Raw genomic sequence first — 20,523 nt, forward strand, 5'->3', positions numbered from 1 at the left:
AAAAAAAGATCTGCAGTATCGAAACATTTTTCCTCAATTAGCATTATTAATCTGTAGCATAATATAGGCTGTTTTACATGTGAGTTATTATTTATTTTGAATGAATCGTGATTCCACTGTGACACAAGAAAAGCAAGAGACTGGAAATAGTTAGAACAAATGAATGACGCGTTAGAGAAGGGTTGTAAAAGGAAATGCTTTAAAGAACAAAAAATGTAGAAAGATTAAAAAAATAAAATACCTTCTTCCACATCAGAAAAATAGTCCTCTGTGATCATTTCGGGGATATTGGCTTTATACACTGTGTGTTTGAATGAAGGAAAGACAAAAAAAGAACCAAAAATAGATGGAGAAATCATATTCACATCAAAATCATAGGAAAAGGAAGAACTGAAAATAAACGTGATTATTATTATTAAATGTTTTAGTTCCATTTGTTACATTGAAAATATCAAAATAAAGTTTCCAATCATGCACACGATTGTATGTCAAGTCACAATTTGGACTCAAATTTAGAAGTTAGAGTTATATTTGAGATATGAAACTCATAGATTTTAGATAGTAACCTGCAATTTTGACTTAGTAATGGAAAAAATATGTGTTGCTTTGGGGGGGTTACAGTGGCGGAAACAAACCTTTCAATGATCAAATAAAAAATAAACAAATAAACATACTGGTTGAAAAACAACAGCAGGTTTTTTCTTCTGAATTACTCAGAAGAAGTAGAAGCAACACAAAATCTTTCATTGACAATAAAAAAAAAATAGAGGGAAATCTAACAATGACAGTACAGTGCTGAAATATTCACTTATTCCAGCCACAAAAGCAAATGTGACCCAAGCTGATATTTTAAAGAATTTGTCTCTCTTCAGGTTGCAAAGACAAGTCTTGCCTTGATATTTATACATCAATAGAATTACTTTAAAAATGCTGTTAAGCAAAACGTTACCTTCATCATCGGACATGTCCAGCACCTCGTTCATGGTCTCGGGGACATTCATTTTGTGCTTCTCGATCACAGTCTGTTGAACAGAAACACGCTCTTAATATCATGACAGTAACTTTACCAAAGTACACGTAATCCAGATTTCTATCCCAGTACAACAGCATCTCTATTCCTGCACTGTTTACTGTGACAATGTTCCAGTAACTTTGCATTTCTATGTTTATGTAGGTCTTTTCTTTCATGTTATTTTTTTAATGTAGCAATACAAACTTATGTGCGCAAATAATAATTCAAAATGTTCTAGAAAGCCTTTGACAGTAGCTTTTATATAGATATATTTTTTTATGTCTGTGAAGGCTCTCAGTCATCCAGGTCATCGTAGTCTATGGAGCTTGGAAAGAAAAGCGTCTGGACTTCTTAAAGAGCTTCTTTAAGTTCTTATAGAACTTAAAGAAGTCCAGACGCTTTTCTTTCCAAGCTCCATAGAATTAAGTTTTTTAAACACTATCTTAGGCCAGTGCCTTCAATGCTTCTGTTTTTGTGAAGTAACTGCCTGTTACTTCACTGTTAATGCCCGAGGCATTTCAAGATAGCTGCTAAGCGGCAGGAACTGCCTCTAGGATTCAGATTTAAGTATAACTACTACTAAGTTTAAGTATAACTGTATCTATACAGTTAGATACAAGTAAACCATTGAGAAGCCATATTAAACCATACATCACATTTGAACACTCTTTTAAACACATACACACCTGAGTGGTCAGAGTCTCCTCTGTGACCACCTTGAGCGTGTCCACAACAGAGATATAGCCAAGCCTCCTTGCAATGGACAGAGCGCTGTTTCCATTCTGGACAAGTAATAAAAATGATGAGAATTGGTGTTGAAACTAAAAATAAATGAATAAATATTTCAGATTTCTGAGCGTACTGACATTAGTGAGTTCATTGGGCGATGCTCCATGGTGTAACAGCAAGTTGATGATGTGTGTGTGTCCCTGCTGTGCAGCCTGATGGAGAGGTGTGTAGCCGTTCTGCGGGGGAGGGATGAGAGAGAGCGTTAGAAGATGTTCACAGAGACAGAAAATCAGTGACGTATGGTGAATATACACGAAAATAACAGTTACCTTTGTCTTGGCGTTGACCTTCGCCTGATTTTTCAGCAGAAAGTTAACCATCTTCACGTTGCCATAGTGACAGGCCACATGAAGTGGAGTGTATCCAAGCTGATGAAAAAGAAATGTAACTTCTGTTAGCACCACTGTGGCTACAATAAGGCATGTATTCATACACTGAAGCCAAAAGGCAGGGAGAGCAGGTGCAAGACCCCCCTAAATGACAACAGATACGACACTCAAATCAAAAATACCACATATGACATAAGATGGAAAACTTGGGGTAGAGGTGGGTTGGAAAGAGGCTTGCAGAGGTAGCAGCAGATGAGCTGTAGGCTGATTGTGGCCTATGTGAATTAACAGTCTTCCCAAGTCCCTTTATAAAACAATAAGACCACATGAGAAACTGGTGAGGATAACTGATTTCTGTATGGCCTATGAGGATTTTTGCCCTGTGACAACTTAATGTTCAGCACCCACACTTGGAGACAAGAGCTCATTTATTTTGTCTGAAAATTAAGCTGAGTGTAAACTGTGAACATTTAAGCAGCTGCACGTGAAACATGTCCAATGCAAACCAAAACAGTTGTTCTGCCGTGCAGTTTGAAGTTGACACTCTAACACTGTTTCATAAGATCTGAAATTCAAGTTGACTGTCTCACAAAGTAAAAGCTATATTTCCAAAATAAAGGCAAATGGAAGCGAGAGAGGAAAAATAGGCAAAATTCAATGTCTGAATTCCTACAAAGAAGGAAATGTAGTTAATTTGCAGCAGCAGAAGCTTTGTTTGTATGATGCGTCCTCCAGCTGTTGCCATTTCCGAGCCAAGGAGGTCATGACATGGAAACACATAGCAGAGGTATTCCAGCTGTGATCAGCATAGCCCGCAATTACCAATCTTATATTTATAAAACAACAATATTAGACAGGGTGGACTGCAATTAACTTTAAAGACTGCTGAAATCCCACAGTGCTTATGCGCCTTTAAGGGCAGCTATAAAAGAACGATATCGTTTATTTTTGTGTGAGTTCTGTAAAAGACTCAAAGGCTGGACATGATTCAGCAGCTGTTAATGTCTAAATAAGTTCTGGCAGGACTTTTTGCGCTTCTTGATGGCATTTTAAAATCATGTCTTTTTAAAAATTACAAGGCATGTGTTTAATTATTCAATTATCCTATTAAAACTAGAAATGTGTCACTTTTGTGGGAACCTGCCTTGTCAAAAATACAAAAAGTGAGAGCACTGGCACAGACCAAAGCCCAAACCCCAAATGATACTTAATTTACAGCGGTGAAGTGGCAAGATACGCAAATCCACTTTGCAAATGCCTTAATAACTTTAATCCAAAGACATGAGGAGGCTATCATTACCTTGGTCTCTGGATCTATGAAGGCTCCTTGGTTGCACAAGACCTCAGCAACATTGACTTTATCCTCCTGGGCAGCCAGGTGAAGTGGAGTCAAACCAGACTGAAGGTACAGAAACAAAGAAATACAGAAATACAGTCAAATACACAAATGACAGAAGAGTGCTGAACACAGTAGTTTGACTGAGACAGCTTGAAATGAAGCCGTTTAAGACACAATGACAGGTTTGCACATCACGGTAATGAAGCACAAATGACAGAAAAATGACAAAAGAAATAACCATCAAAATAACAGAGTTCTGGATAAACAAATATTATTTGTGTAAGTAAAATCAAGGCCCTGCCTGTTTGATACGTGTCGATGGTACACAGACACAAATACACTGCAAACATTAATCTTCTGTCATTGCATGTCAGCCAGAGATCTACACACTAATAAAGGGAAAACACCTTATTGCCCATGTGAATAGGAGCATCCCGAGCCAGCAGCAGCGTCACAATGTCCACGTTTCCTTCCTGCGCTGCAAGGTGCAGGGGAGTGATGCCCTGCCGCGTTACAGAGTTGGTAGAGGCGCTGTATTCCAGTAAGGTGGTCGTTATCTCCATCTGATTCTTCTTAGCTGCAATATGTAGTGGAGTGTAACCATTCTGGAAAGCAGAGAACGGGAAAATTTACCGTTTTTCTTTTATAATTGAGCTAAGTCACATTTTGTCTTTGCAGAAGACAAAAACTCTGTAACCCTAACCCTGGTTCAATGTTCCACAGAATTAATGTAGCACTCTTGACCCTTCATGATGCTGGGTGGTAATTGTAATAATTACAATGCTAACTGTACAAGAAAAAAGATGACAGGGGGGGGAGACAAAAAAGGAGACTGAGAATCTTATTTATTTCCCTCTTCCAAACTGAAGAGAAAGTAGCATGTATATATACCAGAGGAAAGAGGAACCACTTGTATTGATCCTTGTTCTTATGCAGCAAGGAAACTGGGCATGAGTGATGGATATTCGGTAGTTTTAGAGGATTTGCTTCATTTGTAAAGAAACTTATTTGTAACTTTTGTCTGCAACCAATAAAATTCCCAGTGGAGAGGTTCTCCAGGCCAGCACAGTTAGCAGAAGCCAAGCTGGAGATGCGATATGCTTCTAAATACCTACCTAGTGGTGAAGAGCAATATTTTTAAGCTTCATTTATGTCCCGAATCTGAAGATATTTGCCTTAAAGGATTAAAAAATGCATCCCTTCAGTGTTCTACCAGAAAATATTGGACCCTTGTTGACTTCAGCAGGAGCTCTACCAAAATATATGATGATAGAGTGGAAGGGCAATCTAATCAGCATGTGGAGCACAGTGTAATTGCATGTAATTGGCCGAATGAATCTAGGTCAGTGTGCTCTCATCCTGAGCCAAAGTGAGGGGTTTTAGTGCATTGTAGGAACATTCAATTTGACCTCCACTGACAGTTTGATTGACTCTTACCTTTGCAGCAGCGTGCGGTGAGGCTCCCTGGTTGAGCAAGAGCAGCGCCACCTTCTGGTTATCATAGTGTGCTGCTACATGCAGTGGAGTTAGTCCACTCTGAACACACATACACAACAATTGTTAGACGGTGATTTATCGTACATGTCGTGGAGAGCAGCTGGAGCAGAGGTGACGTGGAAAGTATTGTGAAAGCTACACCCACGATGACAGCTGAGGCGGTACTGATGTGTGCGACATCAATATAAGTCTCTCTCAGATGCACAAACATGCATTACCTTTCCAGCAGCATCAGGCTGAGCGTTCTTCTGCAGCAGCAGGTTGGCCACCTCGATTTTCCCATATTTTGCTGCGACGTGCAAAGGAGTGAAGCCCTTCTGCAGAAACACAAAGGAACATTACACCTAATTTAATACAGTTACTTCTTCTCCCATGACTCATTTTCTACACATGGCAGCCCAACAGAACCACATGTGTTTAATCATAAAGTAAGCGAGCAATTTTCAGGATTATGTCATGACAACATGGAGAACTGCCCCCTTGGTCCTTAAACACAAATCAGCACAGGGTGGAGAAACTTAGTGCTTGATTTAGATTCTTTAGCTCTGAGGGAACAGATTCAAAAACCATGATCATGATTCAGAAGCGGGCCTGTAGAAGTTTGTATGGAAAGACGGAGGAAGCTAATGGGATGTAGAGATGGGAGTTTAACTGCAACTCGATTAAATTAAACCTCACTGGGATTTGGGACGTATGTGTGCGTCATATGTCTTTTACATTGAGTACAAGTTACTGCAGCTCCAAACAAGGTAAGATTTGAAAACCATGTTATGCACATAACCTAAGAAGAAAGTCTTACACTTCTGGTTTTACAATAGCATCACAGTCTTTAAAGCTGTTGTGAATTTAGTGGACTTTCTAATGGGCGGAGCAACTTAAAAACAAAGCGAACATCTGAAGCCTGCTGCTAAATTTTCTGATTCATCCAGACATTGCTAAAAATTACCTGGTCTGTCTTTAAAGAGTTAAAAATACATGGCCATAAAATGCTCTGCTGAAACGTAAATTGATGCTTTTGAAATGAGTAACTGACATGGAAAACTGAGCCAAAAGTCGACAAAGGCTTCTCCAGCAACAGCATTTTCAGACTCTATGCTCTTACTTTGTCCACAACCTTATTATGACACATCTTTTCCACTGGCAGACTGTCAGCTATAACTGGTATTCCACAATCATGTAACTCCATTCAGTCCTAATGTTGCAAAATCCCTGTAGAATTCATGCATTAACATTTTTCAAGCTTTTCCAGGATGAGACAGGACAACCATCATGTTACCAGCTGCAAGGATGCAAATCTAGCTGATCTGCAACAGGATAAAACCTCCTCTCTGTCTTCAGCAGATTGAATTAAAGTTTTTGGACTAGTTTATGAGTATAAGCACATAAGCCATCAGTGTCTGTGTGAGTACTGATTAACTAGTTTGCCTGCACAATATGTTTGTGTGCATCTGTGGGTTTGAATAATAATTTTGTTTATGTGCAAGTTTCATATTTACCTTAGTAGTAATGCCCAGACTAGCTCCATGGTCCAGCAGCGTTGCAGCTATATCTCTGTGCCCCTCCCTGGCGGCTAGGTGTAGGGGGGTGTATCCAGAGTTGGTCGTGGCATCTGAGTATGCTCCGTTCGCCAGGAGCTGCTGCACAATATCTTGCTTACCAAGACGGCTTGAGATGTGCAGAGGAGTCTGGTCATCCTGATAGAAAAATCCAGCAAAAAACACCTTTTATTATTAAAAAGGACCAACATTTGGAGCCATGTTTCTGGACAAGATGCAGCCCACTTAACAAATGTTTTTGGTATATCCAAACTCCTGTGGAAAATCTCTGGCTCCATCTGCTAATCGCGCCAACTGCATTTTTGTTGTTTTGCAGTGACATTCAAAAAAGAAAAAGAAAAACACATTTGCAACTTAAACAGCAAGACAATGAATTTGCCATAAAGCAAGAGAAAGCAAACAAGGAGACAGATTCACAGCGGAAGCCTCTTCAGTGACCCCTCTTATATTTCCACATTATTTATTTTAAATGGCAGCATATAAACAGAGTAAATTCAGAATGAGCTTCTGTGCTTCGCGTAACACTTATTCTCCCCTGAAGCCATCCATTGAAAATACTGAAGCATATTTGACACAGACATTTCTCTGATGTAATATATGGGACTGTTTTTGCATTGTATTGGTCTTGAACAATAGCATACGTATGATAATAGAACCAAACTGATACAGGAATTTCATTGAAGAAATATTTGCACAAATATATTGGAATATATCATTTTTAAATGTAATGCAATGTACTTCACAAGCTATTGGGCATTTTAAATGCAACACACTGCTCACCTCCACATCCCCTTAGGAGTAATTTATATTCGACTAAATATGTGATAGACTGCAAACAAAGCATCTGAAGCTGCTCTAGTGAACAAATTATGTTAGAAACTCAACCATTATTAATGGCTCATGCTGGATAACATGCAACATGTTACATATTTGCAGCAGGCTCATATTGGCTAATAATATTATCCAAGGAATATATCAGTTGGGATCTATTGGAAAGAATTTATTTCATCATCATCATATTGTTACAGGTACAGGGAACCCTATTACTTTTCATAGCAGTGCAGGACAGGGACATGAATAACTTATTAGAAGTCACATTATTTGTCCTGTGAGCTCCAGGAGGTTGTTCTTTGTGTACAGGCTCTGATCAGCTGACCTGTGTTGGTGCTGCTGGCTCTGCTGGAGGTTTTTTTGCTCTTTTTGGATTTACTAAACTGAATTCTACAACATGAGCAGATGTGGTATGCGCTAATATGGCTGCTTTCCATCTGCTGGCCAGTTTAAAGGTGGATTTTGGGAACTGATGACTTCTCCTTTTGACTTAAGCTCACAGTGACCACAGATACCACAGTCTTTTCTGCACCAGTCCAGCACAGTCCATTACTGTAAACTGAACCACAATGCTGGAAATCACCCAGTTCAACATGCACTTACTGCCTGTGAGTCTCACAAAACCTTATTATCTTTCAATATATTGTATAAGACATTTCCCAGTAAATAACCAGATAACTTTAGCAACACATTTGCTGAGTCAAAGTCACACGCACATAATAGCAACTCTGTTTATCATGACTGCTCTTTTGTAGCTCTGAGTAGATTGTAGATCCTTGCGAATAACAGCCTCGTGTAACTAGAATTTTTACTCCTCTTTGTATCCAAAAAATGCATAAAAGGACAAACAAGAAAAATGATTTATGAAGAGTGTGCAGGTGAAGCATAAGGCAACATTATTTTCTAATTTGTTCAGTATTGCAGCTGCTTACATAAAAGAACTGCAACACATAAAAAACCAGACTCGCTTGATATTATTATGTATGAAATGCACACCAGGTAGCGTTACTTAATAAATTAAGCTGACAGAAAGTTTTTCTGAATAATTTTGACCCATGACTGTAACTTTTCAGTAATTAAACATGTGCAAAGACACATTACATAAGCATACAAACACACACTTGTGCTCACATTTAGTAGCTCTAATGCCCAGGCGCATATAAACACCAGATAATCGTTACTGATTGAGAGTGATGCTCTACCTTGGCCTTGGCGTCGACTCGTGCTCCATTCTGAATCAGATACCGGACCACATTGGACTGTCCCGCCCTCGCTGCCATGTGGAGTGCTGTCTCCCCCCTCTGAAGCACACGCAGAAAACGAGGGATGGATAGTTATTCCAAAGTTTTGAATGTTACTCTTTCTTTGAAAACACCCTCATACAAAAAAACTTCTTTTTGTGAAGACGTACACTGGGAAGGAGTGGCTGACAAAGAGAAAGAGCCAGATAGACCCCCTCGCTCGCTCTCCACACCCAACTCACCATAATGACGTCCCATAATGCTCTGTTACTACGGTAACCTGGCCACAGACACGACGTGGGCGACCAAACACTCGGGGTTGAAGAGTTGACTGTGCACTACTCGTTCCCCTCTTTCTTTCTTCCTCGCTCTTGCCTTTCTCTTTGGCTCAGCTTACTTTTTTCTCCTCTTTTTCTCCTTTCATGTCATCCCAGAGTTAATGGGGTCAGTAGTAAAGTTTGTAGCTCCTACTGAGGAGTGTCGATGGACCAGATGAGAATTAGAGCACATTTCCGTATGAGCAAATTACATTAAATACCTCCTCTCCACCTACGGAGGATTTCTCTGCTGTCTGCACCAATTAAGGTTTAGATTTTGTGGATAAACAGCTAGTGTTAAGTCACTTCCTATGTTTGCATTTCTCTCTCTCTGTGCAATTAGCTGTTTTAGGTATTGTTTCAGATTTTTTAAAGGGTTTCATAGGCTTTGTGCTGCTCTTGAGTTTTGAATCCTTAGTCAAAACATCTGAGTTGGGTGTCTGTTTAGGTTTTTCTAAAGCTATTCTGGTCTTTGAAGGTTTGATTTGTGCGTTTTGTAGGCTGAATTTTGATTCCTGTTGTGATATGTTTTCATTCTAGCAATACTGAGGCTCAGGTTTATTGCACTCTCTGAGCCCTAATTACTGTTTAGAATTTATAAACTTTCTAGTCTTAGTTTTGAGTTCCTTAGTTTAAGTGTCTGTTATGAGTTAGTCATTTCCTGCTGGCGTACTTCCCTCACCATTTCGCTAACTGCTCCTTCCTGTCTCATCTTTCTCTGTTTATGCCTTCATTGTCCAGTCTTCTACTGTGTCTGCCATGTGTACTGATAGTCTTGTCTCTATGTTTAGAGATATTTCCTGTTTTATTTTAAATGTCGGTTTTCTTTCATGTCTTGTGTCACTTTTGCGGCTTTATGTTTTTGACCGTATTGATCGTCTTCACCTGTTTCTCATCCCCAGTCACCCCTCGGTGTATAAATAGTCTTATCTGCATCTTTCCCCATGTGCCTGTATGGATTTTGATTCTGTTTTTGCCATCTGAGCTCTGAGCTCATCAGCTTTGATAAAAGATTTTATTGTAAAAACTAAGGGGGGCCTAGCAAAAACAAGTTTGGGAACCACTGGTTTAAGCTTTATAAAGTTATGAGCTAATCATATGGTTTGTACAATTTTTGAAGATGCTGAGAACTAAATGAAATGAAGCAAAAAGATCTAAATTTTCATCTGTTATACAGTAAAGAGGAAATATTCAAATATTATGGTTAAAAATATATTATAAGCAAATATATTTCACTTTGCTTTCCCCCCGCCCGCCCACCCAGCACATGGAAGGAAAAGAAAAGGAAAGAATATCCTCTCACGCCCCCTGTCTTATCACACAGTAATGATGATGACGAACTTCCTGAACTCACCACATTGCTTGTGTTTGGTGAAGCCCCGTGGTTGATTAGCTGGTGGACGATGTTTTCATGTCCCATAAAAGCTGCAACGTGGATCGGCGTCAGACCGGACTAGAGATGGAAACGCAAAGAAGAGAGGAAAAGAAAAAAGTCAACAAATTAAAGAAACACTAAAGAAGCACGAGAACATTTCTGTAGGTCATTAAATGCAAATGTGCAAACTTTTAAGAAAGTCAGTCTGCTATCAATCAACAGAAGACCAACTATTACAGTATTTCTTCTGAAATGTAGTGGATTACAGGTGTAGAGTAGCAGTAGAGGTAGAATTTCCCCACTCCAACAACTAAATTAACAAACTACACAAAAATAATTGATGTCTTAGTGCTTAAATGACACACACACTCCAGACACACTTACCTCTGTGACAGCCTGTATAGACGCTCCATGCTTCAGAAGCAGCTCCATCACCTTAAGTCTGTTTTTCTTGCAGGCAATGTGCAGGGGAGTGAAACCATTCTATGAAAGACAAAAAGAAATAAATAAAAGTATAAAAATAGTCCAAACAGTCTTTGTGTTTGGCTTTGTAGGACTTGCAGACAAATCTGGAACACCGAGTGGAAACTACAGCACAAAGGGGGGACTGTTTTTTCTTTTATCCCCTCTCTTTCTCTCCCTCTGCCTCTTAAAACCCTCTGCTTGCAAACCAGACAAGCATGTGTGGAAATAATCGAGTGGACTGTAAGCTATCAAAAAAAAATAAAAACTCCTCTACACTGAAATAGATACTTTCCTTTACAACTCACTTTTCTCTCTCTCCTCACCCTCCTTCATCCCTCCCCTCCTTTACTCCCCTGACTTTGAGGTTTCAGGCTCAGTCCTATGACTTCATTTTCCTCTCCATGTCCTTTTCCCCGTCTTACTTATTCTCTCTGGTTATAAAGTACCAGTGCTCTAACCACACCCAGACTGCTCCCATTACAGAGCAGCAATGCTCGTCTTATGCCAAGATATCGGCCGGGATACTAAAGTCTATTTAATTCTACTTGTTTCTTTGTGTTCCCCCTCAAATGCTGCATCTCAGCCTTTTTTCTTTTTTGTTAGTGGAAAAAGAAAAGGTTCATTAAAAAAATGTAACAAAAGAAGAAAAAATGAGAGAAGGCAGAGAGGTACAACTTAAATAGACGAAAAAACATTTTTGGCTAGCTGTAAAGTGAAATGACTGAAATGTCACAACCCTGAGCAGCACAGCAGGTGCTCTAATACTTCATTTTCATCAGTTTTCTATGTCGCTGCATATTATGCAGATGCAGCGGTCTAGCAGCATTTTTACAGCACCAAACTTTGGCGCTAGAATAAAAACTCTTTAAACCTGAACCTTCAAATAAGTGCCCAAAAATTAAATTATTTTGAAAATGGAACATTTGAACCTTTTGACAGATTAAAAAAAAAATTTATTACATATCAATTTGCATATATGAGTTTTAATTTGTATCATGTTTACTATAGCAGCAATCAGATTTAGTTTATTGCTAAAACATGTATTGTGGAATTTATTTAGGGTTTCTGGGGAGAAAAATATTTTCACTGATGATGCAGGAGTCTCAAAACCTCACAAAAACTATATGTAGTAAATATAATACACTAGACGTTAAGTGGTTGAAATTGCAATACCTCAAATGGCCACTTGAGGCTCACTCCAAAAGCATGTCAATCCCCACAGACTATCATGTTAAAATGCAAAAACCTTGGAGCAGAAATAAACATTTACAAGTTTACAGTACAGCTTTGTTCTGTGACACTGTAGGGGGGATTTTTTTTTTCAAACTGAATTTAAAATGTTTTGAGGCTTACGCTTATTCATATTTTGTGGTGTGGTTGACAGATGCCTGCCAAGAGGCGGCTGTGGTTGTCTACTAGTTGTCACCTCAGCTGAGTTCGTAGTGCTGGTGCAGTCTGGAGCTCATCCAAGAATATTGTGCTCCAGTTTTGGGGAGTGCAAATTTGCTATTTATTAGCAAGATGCACTGATCAGATGGTATCTGTGGCTATGCAATCCACCAATAGAAAGTGAAGCCACGTTTGATTAACATGTTATCACATTGCTAACCAAGTTAGCTAGCAGTAGCTGGCAAGTTAGAACTTCACTACTTCTTCAAATATCCACCAAATTTTTAAGCTTAAGGTTTCAACGTGGGAGCCCACAGACAACTGCATGAGATCATGGAGCTTTTATCTGCAGCTAATAGCTTTGTCTACATTCAAATTAAATGCAATTGTCATTGAGATTGTCATTGCTAAAAAGAAGGCGCTCAAATATTCAGCAAAACTGTTGTTATACAGGAACAGGATTTCAATAAGAGTCACAACATGTCTTATCATTTTTAACTTTACATAAAAGAATTCCTGCTTCTCTTGATTAGCCCAAGCAACGAGATGCTCTGAGATGATGAGCCCTTTTAATTCCTCTCCATTATTTTGCACTTTTCATCAATTTTTATTTATTTTTATCACAATAAATAATTGAGATCCCCTCACCAGCGCCTTGGCGTTGGGATTGGCTTTCTTGTCCACGATGACCTTCGCCACCTTGTAGTGCCCACAGTGGGCAGCAACGTGCAGCGCCGTCAGGTAGTCGTTTGTCACGTCGTCCACGGGCGCCTCGTGGTGCAGCAGCAGCTGAACACAGTTGAGGTGGTCGCCTTGCGTCGCCATGTGAAGAGGAGACAGACCGTTCTGGAAGGAAAAGGAGGAGAAAGATGTTCAGCGATGTGAAGTTAATACGGATGCAGTTTGCTAATGTGATTTTGTTGGCTTGTTCTTAAAAACCTTGGTCTTTGACAGTATTGGAGCTCCTCTGTTCAGCAGCATCTCCACTACTTGCTCATGGCCACTTCTGGCGCCACAGTGAAGAGGAGTTAGACCGTCCTGTGAAAACAAACACCTTCTGCTCAGCCGTGAACTTCATACCATCATCAACAAGCTCGTTGAGCAACAGACAAGATTTGACATGACACCGCAGGTGATGCTTAATCCTCGCACAGCTGTGGGTGGGATTAGATAATAATAATTTTAGGGTTTTTGGAAATCTCTCAGCTAAAAAATTATATGATGGACAAATGTAAAGCACCCTACACCTAGTGATTATGGATTTTATCCTCTCATTTTTAATGAATGTTTTTTACCCTTCCATTATATTCATTTCACATACCACCCTGTGTAAACAGCCTACGTATGGCTGTATGTTTACTTTATCGGGAGTTATGTTAGTTTGATGTAAAGCACTTCTAAATTATATTGAAATATTGAACGTCTATGAGCAATAAATACATGAATACACGTTTAAATATCAATATTTAAATCTAAACTGAACACTGCATCAAATAACATTGTGCGCATGTGATTGTACCTTGGTGCGTGCATCTATCTTGGCCCCTCTCTCCAGCAGCAGTCGCACCATGTTGCTGTTCCCACGTTTGGATGCTACGTGCAGCGGTGTTATGTCGTTCTGCAGGAAACAGAGATGCATTGTTTAGCTATTCAGACGAAGAGAAAAGAAAAATCAACATTTATTTCAGGAAAAGAGAAGGAGTACCACTGCTAATACGTCACTTTTAGGGAAAATTGGCTCTATTTGACAGTGCCAGAGGGAAATGGCTAAACACCCCCCTCTAGAGGACAGTGATCATTCCAGCCAGAGCGACCTTAGCTTTGAGGTTCTGTTCTAAAAATGCCAGAGACTTCTAATATCTCTATGTGTTCACCAGAGATTGTGTGTATTTCCAGTATGTGTTTGATATTTTGCCACCAAAGAACACAGTTTTCACAGTTATTTAAAAGGAAATGTTAGTTTTAATCTAGACTTTTCTCAGCATCAACACATTTCAGCCTTCTTATATCCGGTGTTTGAACAGGCCCTTACTGCCAGAGTCATCATCCACTGAATATTTATTTTAAGGTTGAGTAACTGGAGTTTCATCCAAATGTTACTCATGTAAGAGTAAATAAATATGCCAGGGTTCTACATTTTCAGTAGTGAGAGAGGCAAAATCGTGTGTGTGTGTGGGAGAGAGAGATGATATGTAAAGTACTAAACCTGGTCCAGGCTTTGAATGTGATTATTAAAATGATTCCTTGGCTTTGAAAACATCATGCAACATTTGAAGATTCTAACAAATATCTCTCAGCAGATTTCCTTAACTTTAAACATAATTAAAAAGAAATAATGAACAAAATAAAGATGAACTGAACCTAATTTGACATTCAGAGCATGAATTTGGGCGTTTCAGAAACAATAAATGCAAGTGCGGTAGAGGAAAGGAACATCCCGCATTCAAAAAACACGATGAAGAGAGAACATCCTGATAAAACAGAATGCGGCACATTCACTGCTTTAGCTCAATATCTTGTTTTCATATTGTTAGCAGAAAAATCACAATTTAAATGTAATTACTGGCCCACCCCTACTGTGCATGGTTGCAGTGAGGGTTGAGTGTGAGGGTGTGGCTCAATGATGTGTTTTTAATGGTTCTTGGGGAAAAAAAATAAAGCTCTTTGTGGCACAAAGGAATCAGAGAGGCCGGTATGACTATTCTCTGTTTTGAGTAAAGTGATGCATTTATTGAATCTGGACAAAACACATCAAAAGACAAACACCTTTAATCCTAACTTGGAACATTAGAAGTTACTTGACTGACATTATAGACATGGAAAAGAAACAACTTCTATTCATGTTTTGTAATCTGTTCATGAGTGATGGGAAGGTGGAGCATGTGGTGTACATGTGGATTAATGCTCGTGTTGCCCAACTTCTCACCTATGGTGATGAAATGTGCATAGTTAGCAAAAAAATAAGGGTGCAAATATAAAAGGGTGGGCTCAGCTGCAGACATAGAGGAGCTCAGAGTAAAGCCACTGATCCTTCATGAGGAAAGAAGCCAACTGAGGTGATTCAGAAATCGACTGGGAGCTTCCCTTCTGGGTTTTCTGGGATGCCCAACTTGGAGGAGACCCTGGGACAGACCCAGATCATACTGGAGATTATTTATCTCATCATGTCTAGGAATGCCTTTGGATCTCCCTGTAGGAATTGGAAAGCCTGAAAAACCCAGCTTAGCCTGCTGACACTGCAACCCGACTTCAGATAAGCAGAAGATAATGTTTGAGTGGATTCTGTTACAGATTCATGAATGTGCCCACGTTTAACATATATTTAGGGAAGCATAACTGTAACATTTATGAATAAATCAAATAAATGGCACACTGGGTGAGAAAATTAGAAAAGAGGCCACTTTCATGAGTAAATTATGGTATGAGACATGTGTTTTAGGTTATTTCCACATGGTAAGTGCTTAGTTGGTCTAACACTTACACACTCACAAACCACCAGCTATCAAAATCCATAACTGCTGCATCCATTCCTACAGTCTGTGGGATCAGATAGAACGTGGACTGCATGTGCATGTTCCCTCCAGAAGAGTGACAAGTACAGCTGTGGAATTATATACACAGGCAAGCAAAATTTCCTGCACATCCTTCCCTGCATAAAGTAAAAGTTTTGGTATGAAGGTTTGCAGCAGCACTCTGCATGTAGATATGAGTGTGAGTGTGAGTGTGTGTGTGTGTGTGTGTGTGTGTGTGTGTGCACGTGCGCTTGTCGCCTTTGAAGTGAAGGACCTACCCTCGCCTTGAAGTCCACAGCTGCCCCTCTGTTAAGCAGCAGTGTTGCTACGTTGATGTTGCCGTAGTGAGCCGCAATATGCAGAGGAGTGAACCCGCTCTGAGAGAGACGAGAGAAACAAGACACACAGGAAGAGAAACAATTAGAGAGGAAGGAAAAAGAAGCAGCAACTGTCTAATAAGGAGCCATAAGCAAAGCATGATTGGACATTACATGTAAGAGCATCTTGCTAAAAGCAGACTAACAGAGCACAGCAGACCAGAGCTGAGCAGGAGTCAGACATGCTTTGAAAATTTCAGCATAAAAGGAGTGGACTTTCATAAGAAACACAAACTCCCTAGCCACTTTATTAGGCAAGCTGATAAAGTCCAACAGCACTACCAATTATTCTTATGACGGGCAATTGGCATTAATTTAACTGTTTGCTTAATGCTGGTTTTCTATTGGACAGATTGAAATTCAAATATAAATTTGTCCAATGCAAATTGCCACCTCAGTAACATCTCTGTTTCCACCTGACTGACAATGTCGATCAAAAGAGAATGCTAACATGTATGTTTATATTAAGGTTTGCAGATGTACCTAATAAAGTGGCCACTGACTGCATATTTCAACTTTTTTGCGAAATTATTGTGGTAAGTATACAGCATTTAACAATGTCTGACACAATACAAACAAAAATAAGAACCTACCAAATAAAACAAGCATGCAGATTAAAAAACAAATGCAAATACTTAGTGTCTCATTAAGCTTTTGCTTTCATTCCTAAAAAAAAACTCCTTGCTATATGCTTTTATCTGACAGGAAGCAGCATGCAGGTGAGCATGCATCTATTTTAGTTGAGTTTGTAAGACTGCTTTTAAGAAACAGTGACTGAAAAGCCTAAACTATTGCCATTTCTTGAAGATCTTTAAGTTACCGGCTCACTGAACATGAACGGCTTAAAAAAAAAACAAAGAAATCATTCATTTAGTTTGATCATTTCCAACTGTTCATTCTTAGCTTTTTTTCCCCCAAAATTATTTTTGCAGCAACAAGCAGTGCATGCCAAAAAATTAATGTTTCTATATCAAATAACAAATAAAAATATTGTAACTCAAGTGGGATCACAGTACAGAGAGATGCTACTGTGAAGGGAGAAAGACATGTCAACAACACAAGGATATTACACAACACACATAAATACAACTCCAAAAAGACAACAAGACTAGCTAATGCTTTTTTTTATTTCAAAGTTCTTTTTGAGTTTTTGCTTTGCTAACTGATGTGGTTTCCAACACGTCATTTCACATGTCAGCTGGGTGCAATGGTCTGATAAACCAATGCCCATTACTGCTGGATACAGTTACATGTTACAAGCGTGTAAGGGTTCAGGGCATTCACTTCTGTAAAATCACAATTCTTTGTATGAACAAAACCACTCAAACTAGCTATTTTCCCCATCTGTAATCCTTAAGCTACAGTATGATAAGCTGAAGTCAACTGAAGCTTGTCATTAGCTCCCCAGTTATTGCAAAATATCTTACTCTTGACAAGAAAATGAATAAAAATATTACATAAATTGTAGTTACATTTAAAACTTTACATTGTAATTCTAAACATCATATTTTAGAATAAATGAGAATGTACCCAGTAATGAAGTCAAGATGAAGAGTATGCGAACACAGCAGTATTCACATGAACTGCCTACTGCTACTTTTTGCATGAGAAAAATCACATCAACAAAAGAATTTTCTTTGTTGATTTTATTTAATTTGAATAAAAATTAGGCTGTGCTGTAGCAGTTTATCTTCCTGATGACCACGATGATTTCATGCGTCCCATAAACTCTGGATTTATGGTAAAGATAAAGTTCTTTTTTTAAGTTATGCAAACTCAAATCTTACACCTTGATGCCTCTGCTGAGCTCTTTTTCCCCCCCTAATCCTGTGTTGGTACCCTGCTGGATTTCACTGATAGAAGCTCAATTAACTCCACCAAAGACATTTTAGTAACGGTTTGGTTTGTCTCTTTGTTTTCAGCATTACTCCAAAAGTTTTGGGCAGATTTGCAGTAAAACAACACAAAACACAATGGAAGTTGAATAAAAACAGAATAGAAGTAGGAAAAATACAGAAAAAACACAACAGAAATATTTTTGGGGGAGACATTAACGTGACAGAACAGCTCCTGAAATAAAGGAAACCGAAACACAATAAGGATTGCACCGGGAGACGCTTAAAAGAAGTGGAGGATTCATCTGTGTTGTGAGGACGAAAAAGATGCTAGCTAATGTGTACTTTAATTGCATAATTCATATAATGCACGTTCCCTATTCTATTTACTGTTAGTTTGTTATGAAGCTGTTCTGTCACATTAGTGTCTCCTCAAAAACTCTTCAGGATTGTTTTAAGGTTTTCGTTTTTTCCTGTTATAATAATTCAACTTTCATTGTGTTTTATTCAACTCCTGTTGTGATTTGTGCACTTTTGGAGCCTATTTCTAGTCTCTACTGTTTCCTTCGGTTGAAGTGCGTTTGACCTTTCAAAGCCACCATACCTTGGCACAACTTCGAAAAATTTTACTTTTGAATCCACATCTGGAATTTTTCATCTAGGAATTTTTTGAGGATTCTTTAACCTTGTGAGACTGGGCAAAAAATTTGAGGCATTTGGCATTACACTTTTACAAATATAGGTTAAATGTATGTAATAACAATTTGGACACATGGTGTAGATGTTCCCAAGAACATTTTACACAGTAATCTAAAACCAGATATCATTTTAGATGCAGGGACTATAAACTTATAGATATTTATATCAGATATTGGCTGGTTCGGACTCAAAAAGCTGGAACTTTGGAAACCAGGAGGCTATACACTGGTATTGTACTGGAACTGGAAGAAGTTGAATGTATCTTGGACTGCACTTATATAAACCATGAAACAAAAATAAAATACATTTATTTACATTAAGTTAAAATCAAGTAGGTATTATTTTTCTGCAAAGTGCTATGTGTAATATGACTGTGATGATATACAGATGGTATTACCCTAGTGTAGAAATACATTATGCAGTGCATCTGGAAAGTATATGCAGCACTTCACTGGTTCCACATTTTGTCACATTACAGCCTTATTCCAAAATGGAATATGAATATGTTCATTTTCCCCTCAAAATTCTACAAAATACCCCATAATGACAAAGTGAAAAAGGCTTGTTTCAAATTGTTGCAAATTTATTAAAAGTTAAAAACTGCCTATATAAGGTTGCATAGTTAACAGTGCATGTCAGAGCACAAACCAAGCTATAAAGTCCAAGAAACTGTCTGTAGGCCGACGACACAGGATTGTACTGTGGTACAGATCTGCGGAAGGGTACAGAAAAAGTCTGCAGCATTAAAGATTCTAATGAGCACAGTGGCCTCCAACATCCGTTAATGAAAAAGGTTTCTGAAGCACTCCACTAATCAAGCCCGTATGGTAGAGTTGCCAGATGGAAGGCACGCCACAGTAAAAGGAACAGGACTGGAGTTTGCCAAAAGGCATCTGAAAGACTCTTAGACCATGAGAAATGAAAATTCTCTGGTCTGGTGAAACCACAAACTCTTTGATCTGCATGCCAAGCATCATGTTTGGAAGAAACCAGGCACCACTCATCACCTGGCCAATACCATTCCTACAGTGAAACATGGTGGTGGCAGCATCATGCCATGGGAATGTTTTCAGCAGCAGTAACTGTGAGGCTAGTCAGGGTCAACTGATGACCTGATGAATGCAGAAATGTACAGGGACATCCTTGACGATTCATTTTTCAACAGTACAACGGCTGCAAGCACACAGCCAGGAACACAAAGTAGTGCCTTTGCGAGCACTCTGTGAATGTCTGTGAGTGGCCAAGCCAGAGCTCAGACTTGAAACCACACTAACGTCTCTGGAGAGATCTGAAAACAGCTATACATCGACGCCCCCCATCAAACCTGATGGGGCTTGGGAGGTTCTGCAGAGAAGGATGAGAGAAATTGCCCCAAAACAGCCAAGATTGTACAGCAGCATCATACTGAAAAAGACTTTGGACTGTAATTGCAATGCTGCAGAAGTTTTTCTGTACCCTTCTCAAGAACTGTGTCACAATACAATCCTGTCTCAGAGGCAATTTCTTGGAATTTATGGCCTGGTTTGCGCTCAGACATGCACTGTCAACTATGGGATGTTACATAGACAGCTTTTTACTTTTAATAAATTTTTTAAGATTTTCAAGGAAGGTTTTTTTTCCATTTTGTCATTATGGGCTATTGCATGAAGATTTTTGAGGTGAATAATGGATTTAATTCATTTTGGAATAAGGCTGTAACATGACAAAATGAGGAGCAAGTGAAACGCTGTGAATCCTCCAGAGGCACTGCGCTGCTGAATTTACAATGCTATAAACTATAGCAGCGAGCAACTGCGTACACAGAAATAAAAAAGTCAAAATGCCATGCAGGCTTAAAAAAATGGGCACATGGGTTCAGCAGCAAAAGCTTTCATGCCAGCATTTAGTGCTAGTGCTCATGCTAGCAGACAGAAGGCTTTGCAATGGTGACCATGAGTGAACAATGAAGAGAAGAGGAGAG

The 20,523-nt window shown here is 39.0% G+C and overlaps 1 protein-coding gene across 11 annotated transcripts in view; it reads right to left on the reverse strand.

The window, feature by feature from the left end:
- The window catches only part of ank3b (ankyrin 3b), a 96,866-nt gene that overhangs the window by 54,527 nt on the left and 21,816 nt on the right, over positions 1 to 20,523 (reverse strand). For 9 of the 11 annotated variants that reach the window (XM_005725843.1, XM_005725842.1, XM_013908984.1 and 6 more), the window contains 17 exons: positions 15,931 to 16,029; positions 13,660 to 13,758; positions 13,080 to 13,178; positions 12,789 to 12,986; positions 10,671 to 10,769; positions 10,266 to 10,364; positions 8,556 to 8,654; positions 6,463 to 6,660; positions 5,185 to 5,283; positions 4,907 to 5,005; positions 3,877 to 4,074; positions 3,431 to 3,529; positions 2,071 to 2,169; positions 1,879 to 1,977; positions 1,699 to 1,794; positions 950 to 1,022; positions 242 to 301 (listed from right to left, as the gene is read on the reverse strand). In XM_005725843.1, coding sequence (XP_005725900.1) covers positions 242 to 301; positions 950 to 1,022; positions 1,699 to 1,794; positions 1,879 to 1,977; positions 2,071 to 2,169; positions 3,431 to 3,529; positions 3,877 to 4,074; positions 4,907 to 5,005; positions 5,185 to 5,283; positions 6,463 to 6,660; positions 8,556 to 8,654; positions 10,266 to 10,364; positions 10,671 to 10,769; positions 12,789 to 12,986; positions 13,080 to 13,178; positions 13,660 to 13,758; positions 15,931 to 16,029 — 1,912 coding nt within the window. The remainder of the gene's footprint in view (positions 1 to 241; positions 302 to 949; positions 1,023 to 1,698; positions 1,795 to 1,878; positions 1,978 to 2,070; positions 2,170 to 3,430; positions 3,530 to 3,876; positions 4,075 to 4,906; positions 5,006 to 5,184; positions 5,284 to 6,462; positions 6,661 to 8,555; positions 8,655 to 10,265; positions 10,365 to 10,670; positions 10,770 to 12,788; positions 12,987 to 13,079; positions 13,179 to 13,659; positions 13,759 to 15,930; positions 16,030 to 20,523) is intronic. The other 2 variants (XM_013908985.1, XM_013908978.1) reach the window with 1 other exon arrangement.

This window comes from Pundamilia nyererei, unplaced genomic scaffold (genome assembly GCF_000239375.1).
Source record: "Pundamilia nyererei isolate P.nyererei 1_Seehausen unplaced genomic scaffold, PunNye1.0 scaffold00017, whole genome shotgun sequence".
NCBI lineage: Eukaryota > Metazoa > Chordata > Actinopteri > Cichliformes > Cichlidae > Pundamilia > Pundamilia nyererei.